This window comes from Haemaphysalis longicornis, unplaced genomic scaffold, assembly GCF_048455015.1.
Source record: "Haemaphysalis longicornis isolate Haplotype H1 unplaced genomic scaffold, Haemaphysalis longicornis Haplotype H1 scaffold_7, whole genome shotgun sequence".
In the NCBI taxonomy this organism is placed as follows: Eukaryota; Metazoa; Arthropoda; class Arachnida; order Ixodida; family Ixodidae; genus Haemaphysalis; species Haemaphysalis longicornis.
In genome coordinates this window covers 117,600,527-117,615,721 of record NW_027526422.1, presented here as the reverse complement: position 1 = coordinate 117,615,721, position 15,195 = coordinate 117,600,527, and the positions used below count along the sequence as shown (strand labels likewise).

Here is a 15,195-nt window from a genome sequence, read left to right as displayed (position 1 = left end):
TAAACGTTATATAAGTTTGGCTAAGTAATTTTGTCTACCTTACTCAATAGCCCCCCTCTGTAACCATGCGCCTCTTGTAGAAACACATAGCATCAGACAATGATTCCTAACTGCTCACCAATCAAACTATAACATAAGAAGCCAATATAGGCAACCCTGAAAGAAAGATTGAATGCCACTTCGCCTTGCTCCAGATGTCACCCACATTTGCTACACGCCGATGTTTTCACGAAGCGTCTCCACACGATCGGCCCCACTCTAGTAGTGACGAGGAGCATTGAATTTTGCTCCTGCTACTCCCAGCTTCTCTGCTCCCTTAACATCAGCTTCTTTTTGAGCCCATTGCAGCATGCTGAGTCAATTGCTGACGGCAATATGTTATCTCCACTCGGTTGATCAGTGAGGTTCGCAGTAAGTGGACCACAGTGAGTCTTTGTAAAAACAAACAGGACAAGAATTATCACAGTTTTCCGCTGGCGTGTAGACCGACTCTTTCATCGCCTGGCAAAGACTCGTTGCAACGCCTCTGTCATCATGCAGGCATTACTAGGATCACTCGTTTTCTGTGCGGCTGATAGGGGAAAGCACTCTACCTGAATTGAAACTCCAGTTTGCTTTCGTCAATTTGTATTGGTGGCTCCGGGTAAGCTCTCTTGTTTTTCGGCGCCAGTAAGAAAAGCAATAGAGATGGCTCCTCTCTGCAAGCGCGTATAGACGCGTTCAGTGCCCTTATTGCAGGCAGGTGCGTGTGGTTAAAGTCTCCCGTCAAGGACTAGGTGTTTTTACTAAACAGAATAACAATTTGGAATGCCAGCTGTAGAGCAAAATGAATTCTTCCTGTTCACCGCCCATTTACTATCTGAAATTGTCATCTGGCTGCGCATAACTTTGCTCGAAAGACTACACTAAACAAAAAAAGAACAGGCCCCGATGTCCACGTCCTCTGGAAATTCATCGTATCTGGAAATCCATTGAGTATGCAGCACTAACAATTAATTTGTGTTAAATAGTGGTGATTCGGTGGTGCGAAGAAGAAATTTGCAACTGATAACTTCGTCTTGCGATCTCTTAGTAAAGGTAACAATAACCAAAAATCTACAGGGGCTATGTCTTGTAATCACGTATTGTTCCGCGAGAATATTACGATAACGTTAAGGTCACTAAGCGTTCTATTATAAAATATCCACTCTACGTACTAAACCTTGTTCACGTACGTGGGAAGCGCAGAAGCGTCACAGTATAAGAGCTTTTGAGCCAGCTTGGGACACCGAAGCAATTTTTTCAACTACAGTCATAATTAGTTCGAATTAATATGTGGCCTGGCTCATTAATAGTTCTTTTTCTTCTTATTGTTCGAGTTCCACTCAAAAAACAGATATTTAGCGTCATTTTATTATAATTGCGGATTCATTTCTGCAACAAATATCGCAAGTTTGTTTCTTCGTTGGGAAAGCTAGTCAGATTTTGACCAATCAGGAAGGAGTGCATTCCGGGGCTGTGTTAGTCCGCCTTGGATTTTGGCGAGAGCCAAATATGCTGACCACCCGTATCGCGGCATTGAGTGTAAGAGAGGACACGATCGAAACGCAATAGGATGAGCTTAATGTATCTTTTTCCAGCAGCGTTGCTCTAAGTAAATAGCCTTGTTAAGACCTGTTCTCAAATACACCGCATTGAAAGAGATGTACCTTTTCATTGTCTGCATTCTACAGAGAGCTTCCTTGGTTCCCCCACAACCCTTTCATCCTCAAAAAAATAATTTTACACCTCTCTAAATGTTACCTAGATCGTCAAGGTACAAGTTTTTGTACGAGGTTCAAATTAGCTGTCGCCGCATACTGAAAAGTGGCACAGCGCAATTGCGCAGGGGCATAAAACCGACAAGAACACGACTTGGAGCACGATGTGTACCCAACTCAAGTAACCTAAATGTTAGTAATTCACTAGGAGCGCAGGTTTTGTGTGCTTGCTTGAAGGTGATGTTCACAGACACATATTTTTTTATCTTTTGAGCGCTGAATATTGGTCTTCTTTGCAAAAAAATAAATGATCCACACCTGTATTGTCCTAATTATTGAGCAGCATGAAAACAATTTGACGGCGTGATTTGGCAGCGAAGGGGTAAAAACATAGTGAGAAATGATGTTTCAATGTTCCTTGAGTTCGCTGTTCGCAAGTGACGTAGTATAACGCGAGCTCAAGGAACATGGCGACATCACTTTTAACACCCCGTTTTTACCCGACTAGAAGCCGTGACACTACGCCAACTACAGACAGGATCGGTACCCGCCCTTGCACTACTACACCACATGTACTTCGATATGTGCCAAGTCATCGAATGCCATGTCTGTCGCGTGGGAACGGCCAACCTAGCGCACATCCTATGGGAAAGTACCAAGCACCCGAACGCGCCTACATAAGAAGCCATCCAGTCAAGGGCCGAAAAAGCTGCACGGGCTTCTAAATACGAGCTACAACTATAGCCCAGTAGCAGATCCTGGGGGTGCCTGAAGTGTGTGTGGGCGAGAGGCACAGAGAAAGAAGTATTTCAGGAGGGGAATCTTCTGGGCTGGGACAGCGTGGGTGGACGGAGCATTTCATGTTACTCTCTGGCGAGGAGGAAAATGCAGCTTGCGGAGCAGCACAGCAGATGGCGCGTCTAGCGCGTGGCCATGGTTTACATGTTCTTCTGCGGACGCAACGCACAAAATTCGTAATATCATCGAATATATTGTAAACATTGCCAGACTTGTTTCTGTAAAATAGATAAATAGAAGTGCTGGACATTTTAGCAGCAGTTGTTAATGAACACTGCCCTAGTTACAAGCCGTACCGCGCTTCAAATGAAGTACTAGAAGGAATCCCGGAGCAGACGACGTCTGCCGACGCCGTTTTCTCGCCACGAGTGGTTCACTCCCGCCGCTCTCGCCTCTCGCGGGCTTCTCAGATATGCACGCGGTTTCTATGTTGCACAGGCAGTGCGGGGAAGTTAGGACAGTCTAAATATGAACTAATGGCATAGAGGATGAGAACCATCATTCAATAAAAATAATCAAACCTAGCTTTTAAACCACATGTCTTTTTTATTGTAGGTTTCGCGTTCTAAAAAAATCAAAGCCCGTTGGTTTAACGACAAAAATGTTTAGAACGCGAAGATTTCTTCCCCTGCAAACCGACTCCAATGAAAATCCAGTCGCGTGAGGGATTCGTCAGCGTCGTCTGTCTATGACGGCACCCGGAGCCGGCTATGCACTGACTGACCTTAAACCAACGAGCCTTTTCGGAAAGCTCGCCGCGCGCGTCTTCCCTTTGACGCCTTGTGACCAAGGGCGCATCGGTGCCGCGCACGGCACCGTGACTTTATCGCGCCGCCGGAGCACGCACTGTTGCGCCTCTTCTGTAATTCTTGCTCCGTGGCGAGAGGAATGATGAGGGGAGGTGGGGTTGCGGGCCGGCAACGGCGAGCTTTCGTCCCTAGCCAAGAAGCCACACCACCTTCGGAACGACGAGAGGCCCATGTCGCGGACCGTAAAAACGTCGTCTGTCGGTTTCAATAGATGTTTATTCAATCGATCAAAGTTATGTTCCAAAGTAAATGTCAATTGCACATTGAATGGCAGTTTGACCATACTTGACGGGGAAATGTACTCACCGGGCTGAAGTACAAACTAGTGAAAAAACAGAACAATTGCTTCTGATTGCTCACCCTAAGCACTTTTGAGTAAATACTTTTTCTTGAAATTTTTTCGCACTTGATATTGCAAGCAATACCCTTGATATAACACCTTAGATTCTTGGTGTCTGCATCATAATTGCGTACATTCCCTCTATGTATATCTTAATTACATTTATAAACAAAATAATTATCCTGTGTTGTCTATAATAGCGAAATCAAACAATAGACGTTTTAATAAAACGGAAACTCAGGAACCTGTATTATGCATCTACACTATTATTTCTTTTTACTTCCATTCACCTCGTCGTGCGGTGTATGTGTTAAAAGTATACCAATACAATGAAGGTAAATATTCCCTTTTTATTACAATATCGATGCCGCTTGTAAACTACTGAAAATTCATGAATACAGTAATGTTGTCAAGTGCTTGTTTGTGTTCGCAGAAAGCACAAGTCAATTATTACGGGAATGTACCATGATCATTACCTTCAAGAACTAAATGCATCTCCAGGGAGTCCCAAGTTGAATAACAGTTTCCTGGTGGTGTTGTAACCCCGATAGCTGTGGGCCTTGACTAGATAGTAGGCGTCTCGTTTATTGTCAAGGGCGGCTTGAACGCCAAAATTGAAGTAAATTGAGTACCGTCGCTCTCATTTTAGCTATCAAAAACCATCCATACTTGCAATGCTGGCTCTTTGTCAGCAGAAGCAGCACGGCACCATTCCCTTGCATTTATATTCCTTTCATGAGATATTTAGCTAATAAAGTTTTTCGTTTACCATGATTAATTACCTGCATTATTTGTCTGCAAAAAAAGATCTTTCAATAGCAGTGGTTATGGCGGAGCCGGTCTAAACACATATCTCAAAAGCTTAATCCAAAATATTCACTTTGTGGATTTAAGCAAAAATGTTTCGCTGGACTGAGACAGCAGTTCCGGCTTGATGTACTGTTGCTTCGGTCAGACCGACGCACATTGGAGATGGCGAGTAAACAAAAAGTGCCCACTGAAGGTTTCTGAGCAGCTGGTGCAATGCGTGAGGTAGTGTTTGACAGTAAAGTCACAAGCTAAGGCGTTAGAATGTAACCTAACTCGGCTCCTGAAATACACCTTGATATACGCTTTTATTGAACTCTAAATTCCTTCCTAGGGTTATTCTAGTACGTATTTTGGCAGTTTTGTGCTCATGGGGCCCAGAAACACAGAGGGCCTAAGACCCTGCGCGATGAACAATAACAGAATTTCAGAATCATCCTGTTGCGAATAAACTCCTGTGGAGAATTGCAAACGCGACTATGATGAAGAATCCTTGTAAAACAACCAGAATTGCAATACGCTATGCTACCTTTCTAAGCATAAAGACATATTTTATTGTTCCCTCCACCGTGCTTCTTGTAATAACATTTAGGTCCTTACGAGCCTTATTAAGCGAGCTAACATTTTTTTTTTATTTTGGGGACTGCAAATGCATGGGGCATATATGACGTTGTCCAGCTTTTAATTTTTTGAGGGAGTGGCAAGAGGAGCGTGTGAAAAAAATGTTTGGTCATGTTTCTTTTGACAAATATAGGCAACATGCGCTTTGCTGGGAACGGAAGGCTGTAGGCGATCATTTTTCATCCCCGAATTATAGTGGGCTAAAACGGAGCGAAACAACTACTTGTTAAATTTCGCAGACTTCTTTTTTCATGACAAAAAAAGCCACAAAAAAAGACGGCAACGACAAAACAGTACGTTGTGTGCGGGTTTCAGCTCCATCTTTCGAGCAAACTTTTCTCTCGTAGTATATTATGCTTCTTTCTAACATCAAAACCACATTTACAAAGTCAGTGGCGTTGCAAAACAAAATTAAGTGACTACCGATTGTTGTGAGTTTCAAGCAGAGCAATCTAAAACAGTAATATTACATCAAGTGAACTTTATTTTCAAATGCACAGAAGGAAGGAGTTTAAAGAAAAGCAGGATTTTATGTGGTCATGCTTCGGTTCCGCTGCAAATAAGTTGCGAACCGCGGTTGCGTTCACAGGTGATTGCGTTATTTTAGCATCTATAAAGGAATATTGGAGCATCTACAAGGAGCATCTACAAAGAAATATTAGCATCTAGCATCTACAAAGGAATATTGGAGCATCTACAAGGAGCATCTACAAAGAAACTGTTGTGCGAAAAACTCATTACTCGCAGTTTTTCAAGGGGTGCGGGTAATTGGTGAAGGCAATCACAAGGCTGGCACGAACACCACCTGGCAACAAAGAAGCTGTCTTGTTCCATACAATGAGCTTATGATCTGCTTTAACGCTTATATGATATCCAGCATACCGTTTGTATTAAAGCTACATTTGCAATTACAGTAACGTTTATGGTGGCGCGCAGCAAGGTGCAATAGGACGATCTCGCTCTTTTCTGTCTCATATTCTGTAATTTTCACAGAATGTTCTGAAATCCGTAGTGCGGCATTGCGAATTTCATGTCAATGGAAAGGCCGCAGCGGCCAAAGCTGGTAGGCAAGTTTATAAGAATATGAATCTCGTGGCTCCAGCTCTTTGATGGCACACGTATATTTCCTACAGTGTAAAACTGAAGGTGCTTGCTCGTACATGAAGGAAAACCAGCCCACATCATAGGGCGCGGAATATTGTGTTACGTCCCCCGTTATGGCTTCTCACATATTTTTGGAACGAGGACGGACACCATGTTCTGTAGACACTCCCGTCACTTCACGTGTCGAGTTCTGTCCTCGTTTGGACCAGAATGACGGTGTACGTTATGATGTTGCTTCCCATCTGAAAAAAAAGTAAAGGAAATTATGAGCCAAATGAATCAGGCAAATGTGCGCTTAGTAGAATAGTACTGCTACCCTACATCGACCGATTCGGTGTGAACGTGTTGAATCTTTATTCATGAATATTCATTCCCGAAGTCTCCTGTTTTTTTGTGTGATTTCTCGCTTGCGTAAATATCGATACGTAGTGGAGGAATGGACTCGACGTTACGCCTAACGTCAAGTTTGAGTGCTTCGCTGCTTCGCATGTCGCTCTAAATTTCAAGGTACTGAATGTTACGCCCACGTTGAAATTCAATATAAATTTGGAAAAGTACTCACTCAGATCGTTGTACGTCAAGCAGCTGGCTCAAATGTACGTCATGAGACCACGAAGCTTGGAACTACGCCCTAACGCAGATACACTGGGCAGTTTCTGAAGTTATTCTAGAAAACTGACGTGCAAGTGCTGGGTAGCGTATATTCGCGGTGTTGTGTTGAACAATGCTTTACAATAGGGACTGTATGCTGCCACACACCGCGGTAGAACAGGCGCTGCCGCACGTGATGTGTCCAGGGACATGCCCCGAAGGATTCACGAGTACAGAAGCCTAACTTTTACTCAGAGTCAAGCATAAAGTCGACCACATTCTCGGCTCGTACTCTTCATTATTATATTTTGAGTTCATTTCTTAATGCTTATCAACACGCGGGAACGGCTGTTTCGCGGTTTCGGTAACCAAATTGGTCCTTCTAGATACCTTCAGGAACTCGCTGGGAATGATGGAACAGTTACCAGGAACCAAAAGCACGTACAGCCGATTACCCGCATGGGAGCATGCCATTTACACTCAGTTTTCTAATCAGACACGCATCATGTAGGAATCTGGAAACAATAACGCAGGGTATTTGCGACTTCCACTTCTAAAACTGATTGCCCATAAGCGTGGTTCTTTACGAACTACAGCGAGAACGAGACACATACATAAAAATTCATTACTAATAAATTTTCTACCTATCTAGCTGTCTGTCTTCCAGTTTCTATCTATCTGCCAGGAATAATATTGCGTGCATGTTTAGACATTGCCTAGGAGTGTTAATGAGCGCTCATCTCTCTTGCTGATGCGACATTCCTTCGCTCAGGCTTCTTCACGCAGAGTACAGGTTTACCTAACTACAGAGGTCAGTGCCGAAATCAATATGGCGTGAAATTTTCTGCAATGCCACTTACTGATACAAGCTGAGGCAAGTTGATGCGAAAGAACCCGCTGGCTGTAAAGTACATAGCTGAATCGTCGACGATGTCGTGCAGAAAGCGGACCTGGGAGAAGGACATTCAATTTATAACTTCTTACAAATAAGAAGCCAGTAATCTTTCCTTTACCTAAAGGAAATCTTGGGAACAGCGCTGAATCTGCCCAAAAAACTCAATCACTTGTTTATGAAAAGCTCCGTTTTATTAAAGCAAACACTTTCTTAAGGAGACCAATTGACTTGTGTAAAAAAATGAATGCATTTCCAATGTGCCGGTTGGCTCACCGAAAAGATCTGATAACATCTCAGGACACACGGCGCGTGCGTGAAATCGGGCTCCCACCTGCCGCGTTGGCTCGTTGGCTAAGGCGCTGTGCTACTGGGCACAAGGACGTGGGTTCGATTCCCGGCCGCAACGACCATCTTTCTCGAAGAGGGGAAAAGAAAAATGCCAGTGTGTTCAAAATTCTCTCGAGACCCCTGGCCCTGCTTGTGCAACTGTTATTCCCTTCGGTACAACCGATGCCCCTTTCACAAGCTGTCCAATCAGCTCATAATGGCGGTTGCACCATTATCAGCGGTTGCCAGGCCAACTTGGCCGCTTCGAACGCCAACCTATGCCTATAAATCTTTTTTCAGCATGAAAGGCTTTCGGAACGACATTTTCGCCCCTGTATATCACGCCTAGGCACGGGACCATCATCGTATGCCCGTTTATGCGGGCACTAGTTGGGGTTGGAAACAGGGGGGCGTGCAAGCACAGCTAGTCTTTATGTCGCTACCGATGATTTGGGCGTTGTGCTGGCGGAAAATTTAAACCTTGAAGTAAGGCAACTCGACGCGACCTCTCAGCTGTCCTCAATGGTCATCCGATTTGGATTCAGGTTGGGGTATTACACAGACAGTGAAATGCCCACGACGCAGGACGGAAATGGGCACCTCCATGTTTCTGTACTACAATAAAGCTCGAGTGCTTCCGGATTTTAACTCCCTGTAGACAGCCGCACGTAGGAGTAGGAATAGGAAAATCTTTATATGCGCCTGCCAAAAGACTAAGCGCCGCGACGCGGGCCCGGCGTCGTCCAAGGGATTGTCATTACTAAGCGCAGCGCCAACGCTTCCCGTTAACGGGTCGCCTGGTCTATGCTTTTCGCGCGTCATTCGCACGGAGGTAGAACACCGAGAATCGAATGAGCGTCTGCCAGAACAGAGTGCGAAAGGGTGCGAAAGCAAGATAAAGCCGCTGCCACGGCCGTTTCCACCGCAAGTTCCAGCTCTGCGAGTGGCTGGAAACCTCTCCCGGATAAACAGAAACATTGAAGCGTGCCTATATTTCTCCTTCAGCTTGCATAGCTCTCAGAGCGACAATGTAGGCGGCGCCTTTCACTTCTAAGCACGCGCACATAACTGGTTGCCGGTTTATCAGGCACGAACTTGGAGCGGAGAGGAGGGGGGGTGGGGGTAGTGCACGCGCTGTTGTAGGTTTTATGCCCTCACTGATGACGTATTCGTTTTGCTGGCGGAAGGATTAAACATGTGCGTCCGCCGTTCCAATGCGATCTTTCCGGTGTGCTCACTGGTCGAGCGGATTGGGTTGGTGTGTTACGCAGATAATAGAGAGTTTTAGCTGACCGTTTTCGACGGTCCGCTCCCGTATCGGCGGCACGGTCAGCGCAACCGGAGCCAATGCCCTTCGCGGCCAAGCGCGCCACGCATGCGCAATGGCGCTTCCGCTTGCTATCGGAGCGGAGCGGACCGTGAAAAACGGTCAGCTAAAACTCTCCAATGAGATACCTAAAACGCGTGAAAGAAACAGACGGCTCCATGTTTTATCAATAGAATAAATCTCGAGTCCTTCAAAATTTTATTGGGCTCAGTGCTAATTGCTTGATCGCAAATTACAAACACACGCTTTTTGTTTCGTGCTTTTCGTTTAGTGCGTCGAACTTCACAGGTCATCCTTTTTCGCAGAGTGGAAGGGCACAAACGTTTTTTCCTACCTTCCTTTCTTGCTTTTACATATTAATACACTACTGCAGGGTGTGATCAGAGCGCACGAAAAAAGCCCAAAATACGGACTGGACAATGGGGGGAAAGCTCCGCTTAGATTTGTTTTGTTTTTTTTGGGGGGGGGGGAGAGTTCTGGCAATGAAACACCCACTGGCTACGGCACTGTACGCCAGAGTTTCAAAACACAACGGTCTTGCATAGCTTCCATGCGCAGATATATAGAGAATTTTTAAGTAGCAGTCACACTTAGCAATTCAGTAAACAGATGTGTGACCACCCTTTCACTAGCACTGTCAAAAAAAGAACCCGGTTATCTTAATAAAAATTTGCATACTACAATAAACAAAAGTGTGAAACATGGCCGATAGGAACACAGTACAACAGATGGGCACTTACTTCCAACTAAATATTTATTTGAACAAACAATGGTTTTTTATACATGGTAAGCTAAATTACACCGCCTGCAGTTGTGTCAGGATGATGTTTTTATTGCATCAAAAATGCTACCTCCTTACTGGAGGTACGACTTCAAACGATTTCGGTACAACAAGGTACAACTTCGAACGACAGCTCCCATTTTAAACTAACTAAAAGACGAGTGCCGTTGCCGTATCTAAGAGAACCAATAGGCATGTCTTGTGAACACAAAAAGAAAAGAAGCTTCAATAACCAGTAGCTATACTGAGCAAAGCAGTATTTCCATCGCAGATGATATCCATCGTTTGTCATACGCTTCTTCAGATGGGAAAAGGAAGGCGTGGAAACCCTGTTGACATTAAGAGTGCATGTAACTCAGTATTGTCGTAGGGTATCTCACAATCTTAAAGTTTTACAAAGGCATAACGTGACGTTTTCAGTGAACCATACAACTGGGCTAAGATGTTCCCGGTGATGAACAAGGTGGAGACAAGCCCTTGCTATAAAAAAGAGGCAGTGCAGTACAGGCAATGTATGAGGAATGTGGTTTATGAAATTACGCTGAAGTGCAAACTAGTGTATATCGGGCCCACTGGCCGTTTTTGCAATGAAAGGGCACGAGAACACAACTGGGCTGGTAATAATAATGCTGGAGGACATTCGCTGGACCATTCCAAGCGTTGCCAGTGAAAACCGATTCTTAATGATACACATTCTCTTGCATGATGCAGAGACAAGCCTGAAAGAGAGATACTGGAAGCTTGTCATAGCGCGCGGGCCGGCGACAAGTGCATAAGCTTCCCGTCTGTGCTGTTTTCCGATAAGAAGATAGCTTTTTCTAGGCAACAGGAAAATCGTCCCGACATGACTGCATGCGATGTAATATCCTTTCCCACGTAGAAAGATTATTTTGTGTTTGTAAATAAAACATTACTTGCACATTAGCGCCCGTCTGTTGTACTGCGTTCCTTCGTACGTCCTGTGCGCTTGTTTCCTCAGTGTATTCATCAACTCATCCACATCAAACTTCTGTTGCTTCATAATTGTGTATAGTAGTGTGATATCCGTAGAAGGATGGGTTTTTGCATTGCCGGCGAGTTTACCGGTGTATGTTTTGTTTTGTAATATGCAGTAGATGTCCTGCGTCGGTCGCCTCCGCATTCGACTTCAGTGTTCGCCCTATTTTGCGCCTCAGTTATCCCAGTGCCACGCTTGCACAACTTCCCTCTCTAAACGTGTCATTACTACCGTCGCCAAACTTCTTTACATAATATATTTCAAGGTACTTCCTGTTTTACAGAGACAGTCAACGCGAAAACATGTTACCACAGTAAGTTGCGCTTCTTTACCTGCTTGGCGAAGCCATCCGGCAAGCCCTGAAATGGCATCGACTGAAGCAGCCACTTCATTCTTGAAGACTGCAAAATATACACACCACAGTTGGTGCAATTATAATTTACCACAAAGTGTAACTGCACCTGTAATCAGCAAAATCCTCGCATACGTCCCTTTGACGACTGCTAAATTACAATATTTCGGTTCACTTCTCACCAAATCAGTATTCATTCGCTAATTGAGCTTGTCAAATATTTTCAAAAAGCATTATCGTTTAGACTAAGCAGAAGCTAGTGAGCAACATCACCAGCAAGCCGTACGTTTGGCTCCCCGATTGTTAACCGGCGATGGAAAAAGCCTTGGAAAGAAAAATTCAAAAATAAAACAACATAAATGCAGACGGTGGCTCTCCGGCAACACATCTATTGCAATGGCGAAAAACATGTGCGGAACGCCAAAAGCTGGAGAACGAGAAAACAGCGAACGAAGCAGTGCCGGACACGTATTGAAAAGTGGTGTTCCGGCATAAGTTCTTGGCAGTTTTGTGTCCACCCGCAAAGATGGTATAAAATTCCCATCGTATAGGTGACATTAGGTGTCTGTTCAAACTACTCACGTCTCAATGCAGAAGAAGGCGCATAATGGAACACCAATCCTTTGAAGTGCTTTGTACTAATACCCCCCACATGTGGTCTGAACTATATCCACCCCACCTACCTCTGAATGAGTGAACCCGCTTGAGAACACATGATTTCCATGCTATTCTCTACGATAACGACGTTTGCCGATGCTTCGAAGACATGCGGGCAATCCCCTTCGGTCTGAAGGTGCGCTGCCTTACGATGATACATGGCGCAGTAACGCGAGACACAATTTAAACCAGTGACTCTTTGGCTAAGGCACTGTGCTGCTGAGCCCATGGACAAAAGGTTCAGTACTCGCCTCGGTCGCTGCTTTTCTGATACAGGGGAAAAGCGAAAACGCCCAGGTGTCAGTATTTCGACCCATGCTAAAGATCTCCAGATTTGTCCGATGCGCTCCTCTACGTCACCTGTCATAGCCCAGATTTAAGGTCGGTGCGTTAAACTTTACTATCATCCAAATTTAAACCGCCGTTCTAACCCTAACACCATTTCTGAAGTCCATTCGAATTCCTCTATGAAACCAAAGTACACACTTGAACTCCGGTTCCGCCGGTTTTGAGGCATGTATGGAATGTTTTCTTGGGCATGTTCAATGACGCCTATAAACTGTTAGCTTCCTTCTTTGCTATCCTGCCTCAAGTTCTCGGCACGTGCGAATTGATATCGTTTTATTACACTTGCAGACAGCTGCTGTCGGCGGAATTTCCCACCCAGTTTTTTTTTACGCTTTACCTTAAAGCTTACAGTGCCCTTTGCATCCTTTAAATGAATGCCGTAGTGTTAATGTAGAGCCTGGTGGAACAGTTTTTTCTATAACAAAGCACCAACTCGGTGCGAAAATAACACTCTTTCTATAAAGAAAAATATTTAACTTGAATTGAGCCGTTATCTTCATTGCCATTTGGCACACCATACGGAGATAAAAAAGCATCAGACCGCGATAAAAAGCCATTTTATGTGATTCACCTAATATATTTAATTCTACTTTAAGTTGCTTTTGAAGTAGGCTCTACTCCTGCTGTCGGTTTTATGGCAATACCTAATACACATACTGACAAAGTGGGTATTAAAATCAGTAGGTAGATTACAAAACAAAAACATACGTGTGCTGTATATACTAACATTGGAATATGTGAGTCAGTTAGGCAAACGACATTGTTCGCGATATGTTACGGCAATTTTTGAAATGTGATACGGTATTTTTTTCTCAAATTCAATTTTTTGTGGATGTCTTAAGCACGAAAATATTATGCCATAAAAGACTTATTAGGCCAGAATAATTATTATTGCGCAGTACTCATGTAATTAATATCTAAAATGAATATGACGCACGATTGCCCAACTTTTTGTTTGACATTTGAAATATTCGTTTTTTTCCGAAAAAACTGTCAGAACACTTGTCGTTGAATTTTTTTCAGTTTATTGAAGAACGATTGGTCGAAGTGATAAAGATCGATTGAAGTTTCAATGAAACATAGCTCAAGTAATAAAGCAGTTAATTATATGAGAGGCTGTTATTATGATGAATCCTTAACATTTGTTCCACAGTATTTGTTGCACAAAATAATTAAACTCTGTGCTGCATGCATTGAAAGGTTTCTCGCGCTTTAGGAGCTATACGCTTTTCTCTGTGAACATTTTGCGCACCCCTCATCGCAGAAAATATACATTTGAGACTTGCAAGCTGCTGGGAAAACGTCGCTGACGAACTAGTCAGGCAGAAGCATTCCACATTGCGAAAAATGTTCTGGCGAGGAGGAAAGGCGTCTAAATAAATTATACTTTTCATTCAGGAGTACATCTGGCAATTGTACTTCAAAATTTCAACCTACCTGCACTTTCATGGCCTCCGCAGAGACACCGGTGTCGATCATGTCCAACCACATCAGCGCCCCGTAGCCGCCAGCGTAGAGCACCACCGACCACGGTGTATTTGCCGTGTCCACCAGGAGGTACACTATGGCACAAAGTGCCAGAAGGTTCCCGGCGTATGCTATCAGCAGAGCGAAGCGCATCAGCTGATTAGTCCCCTTCACCAGCCTTTGAATAACGTTGAAATCGATGCGACAGTCTTCCACAGACTTGGTGGCTCTTCCTCCGGCAGCTTCCGTTCGAACCTGCTTCAGAACCTCGACTTCGTACCGCAGATAGGCTGTGAAAACCTCAATTAGAGCTTTAAGCACAGTACTGTACAGGGAGTCGTAAACGACCAACAGCGCAGCCGACGCAGAAAGCGCGACCACTATAGGGATGGCGTAAACGTAATTCTCCACTTCGAACAGCGGCAGGGTGTCGATGTTACGGTTCACCATAAACATGATCATTACGAGTACGCGGCCCCAGACCCGCATCTCGCGCCTTCCGAATCGCTTTTTAGGTATTTCAGCGATAATTGCACGGTTGAACTCGAAGTGGGCAGACTTCTCGATCAGGCGCCTGAGACGTCGGGCCTCGAAAGCCAGCGCCACCCAGACAAGTACGGTCTTTATTAGGACGACAATTTGCGTGGACAAGTACACCGTGCTTACAAACGCTCCGCGTCTTGTGGAACCGTACATGACGGCCCACAGGGCAGCCACTACGTCGGTTGCTAGCCAGACAGAGAAACATAGCAAGCTATACCAGAAGTACGGTCTCAGGAGCATGTGACACGTATCGGGCTTTGCCGTGTTCGTGGCTTCGGCCACGTACCATACGCCACCCCAGCGCAATAGTCGCGTAGCCTGTCGGAAGTGCTCCGCTACCAGAGACCCCATCCTTGTTTGAAACTCCGGTGTAATAGAACAAATTTGCTCGAAGTACAGTTTTATATCTGTCGTTGACGCCGGTACTCTCGACGTGCGCATTGAAATTGATCGCTGGACTCTTATCACACCGAAGTCGGTTCTCTTTGCAAGAAGCTATCGCACAGGGCGCAGCCACCTTGTGTGCAGTGTACATGATTTAATGACGATTCGCCATTAGGAAATTGATTTTAGAACGTAGTGTACGTTCCCCGTAATTTATTTCTAATGCAGATATGCATATCTTTCTTTCCCTTCCAGAAATATTGAATCGCAAATATTACTAATTCTTTATCGCTTCGGCTGTTCCAACA

The 15,195-nt window shown here is 44.6% G+C and overlaps 1 protein-coding gene across 1 annotated transcript; it reads right to left on the bottom strand.

Moving 5' to 3' along the window:
• Window positions 1-5,634: 5,634 nt before the first annotated feature.
• On the bottom strand, window positions 5,635-14,853 carry LOC144144946 (uncharacterized). Its single transcript, XM_077676447.1, has 4 exons — window positions 13,931-14,853; window positions 11,469-11,537; window positions 7,670-7,759; window positions 5,635-6,460 (listed from the first exon to the last, which is right to left on the bottom strand). The coding sequence occupies exons 1-4, from the start codon at window positions 14,741-14,743 to the stop codon at window positions 6,395-6,397; spliced, it is 1,038 nt and encodes a 345-aa protein (XP_077532573.1). The 5' UTR covers window positions 14,744-14,853; the 3' UTR covers window positions 5,635-6,394.
• Window positions 14,854-15,195: the final 342 nt, after the last annotated feature.